Source organism: Puntigrus tetrazona, chromosome 10, assembly GCF_018831695.1.
Source record: "Puntigrus tetrazona isolate hp1 chromosome 10, ASM1883169v1, whole genome shotgun sequence".
Taxonomy (NCBI): Eukaryota; Metazoa; Chordata; class Actinopteri; order Cypriniformes; family Cyprinidae; genus Puntigrus; species Puntigrus tetrazona.
The window spans coordinates 4,117,913-4,131,551 of NC_056708.1; the positions used below are offsets into that span (position 1 = coordinate 4,117,913).

At 35.6% G+C, this 13,639-nt stretch overlaps 2 protein-coding genes across 2 annotated transcripts; one reads left to right on the plus strand and one right to left on the minus strand.

Moving 5' to 3' along the window:
• Positions 1-1,465: 1,465 nt before the first annotated feature.
• Positions 1,466-8,620, minus strand: dcp2 (decapping mRNA 2). Its single transcript, XM_043250417.1, has 11 exons — positions 8,343-8,620; positions 6,893-7,044; positions 5,835-5,962; positions 5,631-5,729; positions 5,382-5,534; positions 5,184-5,296; positions 4,992-5,087; positions 3,182-3,305; positions 3,010-3,090; positions 2,872-2,923; positions 1,466-2,543 (listed from the first exon to the last, which is right to left on the minus strand). The coding sequence occupies exons 1-11, from the start codon at positions 8,393-8,395 to the stop codon at positions 2,410-2,412; spliced, it is 1,185 nt and encodes a 394-aa protein (XP_043106352.1). The 5' UTR covers positions 8,396-8,620; the 3' UTR covers positions 1,466-2,409.
• Positions 8,621-8,980: 360 nt separating this feature from the next.
• reep5 (receptor accessory protein 5) lies at positions 8,981-13,520 on the plus strand. Its single transcript, XM_043250430.1, has 5 exons — positions 8,981-9,207; positions 9,366-9,459; positions 11,962-12,100; positions 12,652-12,820; positions 12,998-13,520. The coding sequence occupies exons 1-5, from the start codon at positions 9,090-9,092 to the stop codon at positions 13,045-13,047; spliced, it is 570 nt and encodes a 189-aa protein (XP_043106365.1). The 5' UTR covers positions 8,981-9,089; the 3' UTR covers positions 13,048-13,520.
• Positions 13,521-13,639: the final 119 nt, after the last annotated feature.

Sequence of the window (13,639 nt, forward strand, 5' to 3'; positions counted from 1 at the left end):
CACGAATAAAATAATAACAAATAATGATAAAACAAAAACAAAAAGATTTAAATGAATTCAGACAGCTTTGTTTAGACAACCTTTTTTCTCTAAATATTGAGACAACATTCAGGGTAATTTTATTGGTCTTTTAGTTTCAAATAGCAACTTTTTGTAAGGTTTTGTAAACTGTTAAATGTACAGTCGCATTTTTTTACAGTGTTCCTGTATCCCAAACACATCTTTTTCAGCTCATCAGCTCATTGGTACAGACTCCAAAACCTGAAATAGGTGTCAAACTAAAGAGAGAGGTAAGTAAAATGTGTTGGGGGCTCTAAGAACATGGCATTCTGAGAACTCCACACTTCAGGAGAAATACATTACATAAGTACTCAAAAGAAGTCTTTGGGCTGAAAACCTTTCTGTCTTTGTCTTTGTCCATTGAGATTTGCATGTCATTTGCAGTTAAGTGCGGTATATGAAGCAAAATAATATTCTTTCAAGTGAATTCGAAACGATTACAAAGCACAGCCTACCTTGTAATCTTCATTATGAAAGCTCTTCTGAGAGAAATTTTAATGAGTAACTTCTGTCATGTCAATTACAAATGAGACGTGCAAGGAATCCAGCCGACGAAACAATTCTGTCCAATGGGCCGGAATGTGTTACAGTCCACACATTAACCTGAATGATTTGAAACTGTTATTTATTACATTTTGTTTAAGGTGTTTAAGCATCTTGTCAATAGCATCATGTCGGAACATTGCAAGATAAAGTTCAGCCGTGAATAAACAAAACAGGAACTGACTGCAGGATTATCCAACAATCCCTTTATAAAATGTGTGTATGCTTAAATCCACACCAATGCTAATATTTATAAAATTTGACGCGGAAAAGTGCTCAGTGTCACATCAGGGACTGAGCAGACGTACCCACTTTTTATCGTATGATGATTGGGAATATTTCATTATGTTCAAGATATTAATTTGGCAGAAAGACAGAAAGCTACGGCAAGACTAAATATAGCAACGGCACTTCTGAATGCCGTTTTTCTTTTCATTTAGAGCTTTTCCCTTTTCCCCAGATGACATCTGCTGGTCATGAGTTTGCCGGTTCTTCCGGTTCCTTCATCTTTAAAACCAGTAATAGATGAGGTGCATAATAACTTTACTAAAAAAAATGTCATCTGTAAAGGGATAGGGCACATTAGACAGCAAGTGGAAAAAATAGCAAGGAAACTAGGCAGGAGGCCTGAATGACAAGGGCTTAAATAGCGACGTCTAGATCCTCATTTTTTTTGAGCATCTTCAAAGCAAGTCCTGTGGAGTGCTCCCGGTATCCAGGGTTTTCCAAACGAAGAAAAGCCTAAGGAATTTCAACCGGATTATATAATTTTGGATTATATAAGCAAAGACTTAAAATGACAAAAATGACATTGTCAACACTTTTCACGTATACGTGGAAAGATAAAATACATAGTCTATCGCTCATTAAGAAAGTGTCTTTATTTACCAAAAATGAGAAAGAAAAAAAAAACAATACAAACCGTGGATAATGTGGCCGAGCAAATCATGTTGCATAATTGTACATCATCTTACCACAGATATCAGTGCCATTTCACAGAGAAAATATTAATATAGTAGAGGGTGTGGAAAACCTGGGAACCATGTGAAGCATGATAAAAATATCAATGAACAGAAAACAAACAGCTTGACCAAACAACTGAAGACATTTTTCTTATTGGAAACACGGACGAAATGTCATTTATCAAACTGCACATCCTCCACCTCAACGTCATACTAAATAGACATTTGGTGATGTCTAGGACTTGATAATCTATTTAGTGCTTCAATGGGTTTTCCTGTTTTTATGCCCACCCTGTCTGTACTGTATTAGTCACGTGACGCTCTGAAAGCATGCTTTTTGAGCAGCATCTTATATTTGCTTTACGTTTAACACCAAAAACAGGAAACAACAAACACAGATGACTTCAGCCACAGAAATTACGCATACAGCTGGACCGATTATTATTGTAATTCACAATGAAATAAGAAAAGTACAACACACACTCCAGGGGCTCAGAACCAAGCTATCGTTAAGCGTGTTACGGACAAACCCAGGAAAAGTTATTTTTGTAACAAGTTGACCAAGAAACACTTCTCTTTAGTGATTATGCACTCATGATTGGGCACAAGTAGCATAAATATAAAGTCTAAAAAGAACTCGAGCTAACAGCATTCCAGATCCTGATTAATAGGAACTGACGTGAGTGTGTGAAAAAAGGAATTTTTGTAATTTGTCTGTCATCTTGGTCCAACACCGAATGCATCTCGACTAACAAGTTTACAGCGCAGAAGATCCACTTGTAGATCCAAAGGAAATTTGCTGTGTCGTATATCTTTTAAAAACCAGAGGCAGTGCAGCAGATATTTAGGACTCAAAGCAGGATTTCATGATTGCCTCTTTGTCAAATCTGAAGCTGAGAAAAGACCGTGAGGAGAGGATGTATTCCCCGTAACACAAGTCCGCCTGTCCGTTACAGCCATAGACTTCACCGGCTGCATCTGCAAAAACAATTGTAGAACAACTGAAAATTATTGCCTCCCTGTATGTATGCATGTATGTACTTGCTGGATGCAATTAATCAAAATGAACGGTTTGACAACAGTTTTTTTTTTGATGGAGTGACACACCTTTCTATTGGTCAACACGGCCAATTGATTGCAAAAGTAAGCGCACCCTTTCTCTCGAGCATTAAGTGTACAAACATTAAGAAATTCGAGTTGCATGCTGGATATTTGTGAGGATTTTGCTTTTGATTAAATACAATACTTGTGATCTAGCTATAATCACAAATCCCCACTTGTAATCCCTAATGCATCACTTATTTACCCGTGTCAAAGTTATCCTGCAGTCTTCTGGGCAGAAGTTTCTTCTCATCTTTCTACAAAACAAATATTGCGTTACACAACTATAAGGCCTACTGTCACTTACATTTAATAACGTGTGTAGCAACATGGAGCTACTTACCTGCTGCTGGCTGACACCATTAACCCTTTTTTTCAGGTTTGGAGACTCCTGGTGTTTCTTGCTGTTACTTTTCACATAGTTCTGCGACAAAATAAACCGACCATTCACTGAATTAGCACTAAATGCTGCTTACACCTAGGCATAATGTAATTTTTGTGATGTAAACACCTACCTTGGGTTTAAGCATGTCTACTAACTCACTCTGGGTGGTTTGTCCAAAGGGTTTCTGTGGTTTTTGCTTTGACCAGCTTTCAGGAGATGCTTCCACCAACATCTGAGACCTTCTAGGCTTAGTTCTGAGCGGAAGAAAAACTAAAATGAGTGCATGTCATACTTTCAACAGCCACCTTACTGCTCATTCAATGGTAATATACATGCATAACTCCAGAAAATTGTATACTTCAGGCGTTCTAGAAACAAACACTATTCAGATGTCCTCTAGCGTGTTTTTTTTTTACTCTTAAAGATTGTGCGCCCATTGATTTCTTTTCCATTCTTTGACTGTATGACGGACATAGACTGAAATGATTTGATCTTCATCTTGGATTCCCTGGGGGTAAGCAGATAAACATTTTTTCGATAAACTATTCCTTTAAAAATTAAACTTATTTGCGTTTCAATGACACACACACACACACAGAGTTCAGTTTAGGGTAGCACGGTACACCAACATTAATTACAAATTGCGTTATTGCTTTAGTGTGATTTTAGAATAGCAAAGGCCACGATTTAAAACATTAGTTGCGTTTTTTTGAAGCACACAAGTTGCAGTGATGAAAACTGTTTTACGTTTGTTTATTCAGTTGGATTGTCTGTTTGAACCTCGGCGTTGTCTATCTTTCTGAGCGATGTAAAGAGTTTGTTCTTTTCGTTCCTCATTCCCAATAAGGAAACGGTCTTTAAAAACACTGCACATATATAAAGGCTGTGCGGGGTACAGACGCGCATCTAATTCCAACACTACGTTTTTAAAAGTTCAATCAATCAATCATTTTTATTTATATAGAGCTTTTAACAACACAGGTTGTATCTAAGCACTGTACAGTATAAAGTAGACGAATACAATGATAGTGATGTATAATGACGAGATTGAACAATTTGAGAGGTCTCTGTAATCAATTTGACGATAATCGCAAGAAGTTAAGTGTCCATATGTTAACATAACAATACTATTATTTCCTATTATTATGCTATTATTTCCTTTACATATCATCACTATGTAGAGAAAGAATTGTGCCAAAGCTCTAAAGTGTTTTGAAGACGAACATTTAACGATGGCAAAAGTAACGGTTCTATCTAAAGTACATTTGTCATTTTGGTTTTTAGAGTTTATTTAAAATGAGACATCCATTTATTATTTTTACAATTATTTCACACTGATTTTTTTATCTCCAAACTGTTTTAGATAGTTCTATGCTTCTTTTGCTTTGCTAAAAATAAAAATAGTAATGGGTTTCAGATTTTGGGTTTTAAATTTAAAATTTAAGTTTTTGCTTTTGTGTTTGGCTTGGTTGAATATGATGATTATTTTGGGGGATTTTCATTTTAACAAAGTGGAAATTTATAAATATTCCAAAAAACTATATATATATATATATATATATATATATATATATATATATATATATATATATATATATATATATATATATATATATATATATATATATTTGGAAATGTAATATATAAAATGTAAGATTTGTCAGTCTTGAGGCCCCACACTTAATGAGAATTAAGTGCAGCCTTCAGACATTCAACAAATACTATGATGGAACTGTAATTAGTCTACAGTTTGACAACTGCAACCCTCTTTATGGGATGCACAACCACTCAAATATTCAATTCAGCTGGCCAAACTAGCCATCCTGGTCCATCCCCACTGTAGTGTTTAAGGACCATAATTCTACTGCTCCAAATCATAACAATCTTTGCACATGAGAAAATGCAATGGTGAATGCCTTCTATAGTGAGAATGATCGTACCGGAATGGTTTGCAAGGTGTGCTACCGTTGGATGCAAAATCCTCATCACTGCTTGTTGACTCTCCTTTGTGTTTTGCAATCCACTCTCTGAGCTGCCTGCAGATGAGCACATCACAACTCTGTCATATTCCAAACAACAAACAAAAACATGACCACGGATCACTTCAAATCATCATTCACGAGACGATGTACCTCATAAATGGAATAGCCATAAAAAACTTGTTAGGAGCCAGTCCAAGCTTGGATTTCGGTGTCATATCATTCCTGTGGCAAGGTAGTTTATCCACTGGGAACCATTCGATGTTCTACCAGGAATCAAAAGAGCAGAGAAACATAGTCAGATCTTTAGAAAACTACATATAGCAAAAGAGCATTGAAATGTATACATACCCTGATCTCTTTTCTGGTCTTGGGGTTAAACCTGGTGTCTTTAGGAACTCCGGGTATAATATACAATCGAACCAACTGATCTGAAATTCTCTGTTCAATGTAGGTTTTTTGGCAGATACGATCTCGGATGTCAAAGCCTGTCTCCTCCAAAACCTGCAGAGAAAGCAAACGACATTAACCGTGGTTTTCATTAAACTCATTACACTCTAAATGAAATAGAGCAACATTTGTACTTTGAAAGCAGCATACTTCTCTCACAGCGCAGTCATGGAAAGCCTCATCTTCATTGACTTTCCCTTTAGGAAAACCCCAGCCAGACTTGGCCAGGTAACCCTGGACCATTAACACCTTCAGGAAAAAAAAAAGAATGAATGAATTTCTAAACACAAACATTGAAAACATGAAGGTTTCTGCAACACAGTTTGTGATGCTTCCAGGCAGCTGTATACTTACATTATCAAGCGTTTCATCAAGAATAATGGCACCAAATGTAGGTACACCCATCTTGTACTCTTTCCACTGCTCTAAAACCTTCTGAACATCCTCTCCTTGGGGCAGCAGGAATGGACAGTGATTAAAAAGTGATCCATATGTTAAGGAGACATTTTTGTATTGATTTCGAATGATGAAAAGGTCAATCGATTTTCGGCATTCAAAACCTGTTTGTTTTTGTTTTAATAAATCCAAACAATCCATTATCGAACTCATTATTTTTTGCACAATAGGACAAGGATCATGCACTCATGCAGCAAAGTTCTGCCTTAAATCTTTTATTTTGTGCACCGCTTTCAAAACTCTTGCATTAAATAAACGATTAAGGTGGTGACACACGCTTAAGAATTTGATCACATTAAAGGAGGCATTTTGGTTTATGGACCGTTAAAACCGAGGATAACTATAAAGGTAGCGATAAAGACATAGTTCTTAACATTGCAGGAATGCAGGTCCTGATGCCTCTAATTATTTCTTTACACATCTTACACAGCAGTGCTAAAACTACAGTATATATGCGCTTGTCACAGAGTTTATGCTATTAGCTAGAAGACTTGATATATAGATTTGAAGAGGAAAAGGTAAAGTTCTCTGGGAATTATGGTTCATGAGGTTCCTTTTTGTCGCAAATGTGATTTTCTGTATATTTTCTACATATGCCAAATACATAAAGTATTCTAAAGAAAGATCATGTGCTCTTTCAACTCTTTTTCTCTCATTTGTTTGTCTAAATTGTGCAGTACTTTAGGTTAAATTATGTTGCTTTTTTAAATAAGCTAAAGGCTAAATATAGCATTCAGACACAAGGCGACATGCTATTTGGTTCAAGCAATATTTTTCAGTGACATAATAATGAATCACCACCATTGGTAATTGTTCTAACTTTTTATATCAACAAGAAATCAGAAATAATTTTCACTTCGCGCAGTGCTGAAAACTCGAATAAACTCAGTAATCTCTCTCAGAAACGACGCTTTCATATAAGAGTTATATAAACATATATAATCTTTTTAGGATATCAGCCTTGGCAAAGTCTCTTATCCCACACTGAGGTAGTCCTGGTGAATTTTGCATGCAGAAGTCCAGGTAAAACCAATGGGCAAGCTCAATCTGGAAGCAAACTCTGATGGCATTGTCCCTCTCCTCACTGGGGATGTGAAGAATAAAGCGACTACAAGACAAAGAATAAAAAATATTGAATACATGTTGGCATCAAGGATGAAAACAGACAATGGACTTTCTGACATAATTCATAGCATTCTAAATAATGTGCCATATTAGTATTCTGAAGAACTCAATCATCCAATAAATCTTAGAACAGAAGGCAAGCTTAAATAGTAATAATTCTATTCTAATCTTTCTATTAGTTAGTAATTAGCTAGGGACAGAAATAGAAAAAAAACCCTTTGATTTATTCTGCTTTTTATTGAACTTTCAAAATTACGAAATTCAAGTTCTTGACATATTTACCATTTACACGTTTTGTAAGTACAAGTTGAGAATTTTAATTAAAAAAACTAAATAATTAAACAAATTAAAATATAAAAAATAAAAGGGCATTACAAGCATATGCTAAATTAATATAGCAGTATAGTTCTTTGAGCCTTCCGTTTTTTTAAAGACTTAAAGACTTTTTAAAGGCTTTGAATGAGCAAAAATTGGGTTTTAAGTTGCATTTAATTTTATGATTTTTTTCCCTAATGACGAAAGCAGACCAATAATAAATATTTTCCTTTTAGAAAAGTCACATTAATTAATAAGTAAACTAAATGACAGATTTAAAAGTATATAGTTCATTTGAACACTTAAAAACCAAGAGATAAACAGGGACATTCAAAAACAAATGCCCAACAGACACCTTTTTTTTTTTTACAATTACAATATGAGTAGTTGTAATCTATATCCAGATGAAAACACTAATGTTTCTTAAACAGGAAGTATTCTGTGAGCAATTAAACGCCTCTTTTACCCGGATTTGTAGGTGCGTGAATGTTGTTACCGGAAATGCGTGAGCGGTACAGAATAGAACACGGAAGTAATTCTACTACAAGTAGTCAATTGACAATGTAGGACAAAACATTAGAACATATGAACAACAATTACTGTCACCGTCGTTATCATCAGACGGTTGACCCTCGAAAACGTTATTATTCACTTCTGAGTTTAAATACCGCCTATTTGGCGCGCGTACAAACCCGCAGCTGGAAACGCGCATGTGATAAACAAATATTCTCAGGACTCGCCAATGATGTACAAAACTGCGGCTGACTCGGAAGGCGCCTACTATACTCGAAAGGCTGCCTCTTAGCAGCTTCATAGGTTTTGCAACGCAGTCCTACGGCGTTCATAAAATTGCAGTTTAACAAAGACGGTTACGACTTATACGACCTCGTAAACTGATATAGATGCACATTACACGTAGAGGTGCTTTTATAGACCGTCGGATGTAAATGTATTCTGTAGGTTTACCTGCAAAGGTCATCCAGCACCCCGTTAGGAATCTCCCCTCTTTTTGTCTCCATGTTAAGGGTAAAAACATCCCGATCAAGCAAGACTAGTGCGTTAAAAACAGCGCAAAGCTACTACACTTGCGTGCTTCGCATTTATAATATGTGGCAAAAGTACATGGTTCTGTACTATTCAAACGCTTAAGAATAAAAGAGCAAGTAGTGCTGTGAATTTTTATCGACGACGCTGATGCTAGCATGCTAACAAGCTAAAAATATTGCGCCGCATGAAAACTTTCACAGTAGGCGGGACCAGGAGCGTCAGCCAACGAGAGAGCGCACAACTCCGCTCTAAGAGCTGTTGACCAATTACATCGCACTCTAAAAACGGACATCATCAAGAGACCAATCATAGTGAAGTTCAGAGAGCGATTTTAGAGATTAGCAAGTTTGTCTGATTGATTGTATTACGCGATCATATGTTTAAAAATTATTGTGAAAATGTATTACTTGGCGTTTGGCACAGCCAAATGCATTAAAAGTAGGCATGTGCTCATATTTCATCATGACCTTCATTTAACATTAAAATTTAAAAAGCAAATAAATCTTTCGTGGCTGTCTATTTTACTCGGCTATGAAGGGTGTGGTCGAGGAAGTGGCTTCGTGACGTCACACCCTCAGCGTGTCAGCGCGAGCTGAGGAGTAGAGCTGCTGTTCATATCATTTTTATTTCATATCGCAATAAATCCATCACCAATCCAGACACATCATGGCGCACGGGCTGAAAGAACGCTTCGATAAGTTTCTTTACGAGAAAAATTTGATGACGGAAGTGCTGGCGAAGATCGAGGCGAGGACCGGAGTAAACAGGTCCTACATCGCGTATGGTGAGTGTTGATGGAAGAAGCTATTATAACCAGGAACACATGTGTGCTGTAATGTCGGACACGTCGCATAATGCTTTTAAGTCTGTTGAAGCACGATTGCGCTTTCATATTATATGCGAAGCCCGGACAGATCTGACATACTGTCTTTTGTCTTTCAGCTGTCATCGCGTTCATTGCGGTTTATCTGGTGATCGGATACGGCGCTTCTCTGCTCTGTAATCTAATCGGATTCGTCTATCCTGCGTACATATCGTGAGTTGGAGCTGCAACGTTAATAGATCTTTTAAAAAAAAAAAATTGGCATCGTTCGGCAGTTTATTACGTCATCTTCGCGGTTGCGACGTATTGACGTCATCGCAGCAGTGGCACGCAGTAGGAAGTGCACGCTGTAACGTTAAAAGAAATTCAGTTATTTCGACATTTTGTACTTGTTCGTATGGTTATTGTAAGTGTTTTGCTTCAAATATCTCTGCTCATGCAATCACGCAAGTACTAAATCGAAAATGAATGTGCATATTTAACATTTATATGAAAATGAGTTTCCTTCATATTTTTTTAAGCTTGAACAGTTTTTAACGAGACGACTCGGTGAACAAAAGTAGGCAGAAGCCATTGCTTAATACACCAACACGTTACAAGTTAAAGATACATATTTTTATGTTAATTGTCCATCAATGAAGCGTCACACACAGAAATAGACATTTGACAATATGCCATCAACGGCTTTTAAACAAAATGGAAGAAATTTCAATTTTCGTTAACATTTAAGTATGATTTTAATATGATGTTGTAAAAAAGCGTATATTAATATCTGATTTACTGCTTGTGTATACACGTAAGAAGAACAAGCACACATATCATGGTAAAGAATACATAAAGAATCTAATTTATGCAAACTAATTTTCATTTGCAGTGTTAATGAAATTAATAATAATCTAATTTGCAAATGCCTCTTTGTTATACAGGCATTAAATTAGGCATCCAATGAAAGGTAAGTACAGCGAGACCAGGTTTATTGTCTCGTCCCGATCCCATATAGTAAGTACATGTAGTTATTAATATTAAACAGTACTTAAAATTGCACTGTAAGAATGACACCTTATAATAAAGTGTAATCAACAGGTTTTCAAAATCTATTTGCATGATCACAGACACAGATTTGTCCTCCTATTGCTTAATTGACAATCATTACATTTATTCAGTACAACGCTGATGCTGATCAATCAAGGGTCCTAATGCAGTCATTTCATCTTTTATGTCGTCGATTTATTCAGAACAGAACCTCACTACTGGTCTGATCTGCAGTTGTTCGCGACTCTTTTCTGTATTAGATAATGGACCGTTTAAACGCAAAATTGAACTATTACATAAAACCAAAATCACACTTAAAATCTTTCTTCGAATATAACCGAAACGGTCCAGCTTTTGGAATTTAATAGAAACTATGAATCTAGCCCGAGGAGACAGGGTGACTTTATATAATGCTTTTCTTCGCAAGCACACGTGGTCATGAGGAAGCTGAAATGTGTTGGCTTGACGCGCAGGAATCAATGAGGTTTTGTTGCATGTCAAACACCCACAGTTTCGCTGTTTAACTCGCTAAACAAAAAAACCTTTTCACGGGGCACTCGAAGCACCTTCAGATTTCAGCTAGTTACCCATGTGATTATGGAGGTGTGTGTAAATTCCAGTTTTACTTTATCAACATGATCAAAACCTGGCTGTTAAACCTGTCTTACACAATGAACTACACACCTTCTTACTAATAGTAAAAAGCCCTCGAGTTTAACTGAAAAAACGTCCACCTTTAAGTGTCTTTTTGCCATCCAATCTTTACTGATTAGAATAAAGTAAATGTAATGCAGTCATATTATTAGTAAAATATCAAGAAGATCATTTATTAGACTAAAGCATTCTTTTTTTTTTTGTTTGTTTAAATGTATCAAAAATTATTGAGTAATGTTTTATCTATTTGCTTTTCTCTCAATCATTGTAGTATTGTATTGAATCATGTTTTGGCCTACAATTAAATTTATATAAACACTGAAACGCATGTATTTAAGAAAAATATTTGTTTTATATATATATATATATATATATATATATATATATATATATATATATATATATATATATATATATATATATATATATATATATATATATATATATATATATATATATATATATATATATATATATATATGTATGTATGTATGTATGTATATATATATATATATGTGTATATATATATATACATACAAAAAAATATACTTCTGTATATATATATATATATATATGTATGTATATATATATATATGTATGTATATATATATATATATATATATATATATATATATATATATGTGTGTGTGTGTATATATATATATATACATACACACATATATATATATATATATGTGTGTGTGTGTGTGTGTGTATATATATATATACATACACATACATATATATATATATATATATATATATATATATATATATATATATATATATATATATATATATATATATATATATATATGAGATATGACTGTTATGTATATATGACTTTATGACTGTTATTTTATATGTTAGGCTTACAGGGTTAAAATATCAGTTTCCCTGGTCTTCTCGCAAGACGAGCATTTATCTAATGCTCTGGACGAACAATCAGATTCTTTATCTATTATTAGTGAATCTGAAATGGCAGTCAGCGTGTAGAGAAAGTGTCATGTCGGTCTCGTGTGTTTGCAGAATCAAAGCCATTGAGAGCGCGACCAAAGACGACGACACCAAATGGCTGACCTACTGGGTGGTTTACGGCGTCTTCAGCATCGCGGAGTTCTTCGCTGATATTTTCCTCTCCTGGTTCCCTTTCTATTTTCTGGGAAAGGTATTCTACTGTATAAAACCTTATATTGTCTACAGCCAAATGCATTCTGTTGTAATGATAACACGTTAATGTTTTTAAGCATAATAGCAATGAATAAACTATTATTATTATTTAATAAAAAATACAAGCCATGCATTCACCTTTTTTTGGTGCATGACGAGAATGGATTAATTTTGTCATGACAGACCTACAGCAAAACTAATGTTTAACTACAGAAAGTTTGGGCTGGTTATGACCACACTAAAAGTTCAGTCTGATTTGAAGAATTTTGGACTCCATTGAATTCGTCTTCCATGCTGCACTCTGGATCCCACATCCCACATGATTGCAAAGCACTTTGGGTATATGGCGATGTAAATGCCTCATAATTCCAGTGATATTATGCAAATCACTTCATTGTACCTTAGATTGAGGCGTTGCAGTCCTAATTTGTTTAGCGCGCTGTTCTTGAACCCCCCCTCAAGAAATAACTTTGCATGGACAGCGGACACAAAACATTCTTATTTTTTACCATTTTATTGACGCTTGACTGTAATGTATTTTTTTTTTAGTGCGCTTTCTTGGTTTGGTGCATGGCTCCCACTCCATCAAACGGCTCCGTTCTGATCTACACGAGAATCATCCGGCCCTTCTTCCTAAAGAACGAAGCCAAGATCGACAATGTGATGAAAGACATCACGGATAAAGCGTCAGAGGCGGCAGACAAGTTTAAAGATGAAGGTGAAAACCAGATGCGTTTCACGTGCTTGCATCAAATAAGAGGATCTTGATGATGTTTCATCATCGATGACTTGAGAAGCATGTTATATGATCAGACTCTGTATGTTTATAGCATTTGTTATTAGTCAGTCATTAAAAGCAATAGTGAACAATCTATTTTTTTCTTTTGTCTTGCAGCCAAAAAAGCCACTGCCAACCTGATATTCGAGGAGAAAAAAACCTACTAAAATCCACAGCCATTTCAACTACATCCTGTCCTCCAGGATGACTCTTGCCTGAATAAATGTTGCCTTTCTATGCTTATTTTTCAAACTGGAAGTGGGCCGGTTACTGTTACTCCTTTTGCCCGTGCCCGTCTTTGAACTTGTGGCAGCCATATTAGATTACATGACAGACAAGTCACCATAGTTGTGTTTAAGCGGGTAAGACGTAGATCACGTTACAAGATATCCAGTGACGCTCACCCTGCGACGCTTCAGTGCAACTTCCCTTTCTTTCCTAAAAACTTCGTTAGCCTTGGCTTGTATTATAAGGTCATAAAATACTTTTATCTTGCACCTTAGGTCATTTAGCATACGCATTTTAAGATCTATTTATGTGCGACGAGGTTTGTGTTTGTAGGAATGTCTGTTCTGATCACATCAGTGAAACTGTAAGCATACAAATCATGCATTTGAAATAAAATATTAAATGATTGGAAGACACGGGTTTAACCGTCTCATGGCATCCCTCAGTCTGATTGGACTACGGGTGCAAGCGAGCTTTTCTTCCTATACTAAGCTAGTGAAAGCATGCAGTGGGTTTTTTCAGAGAAAATTG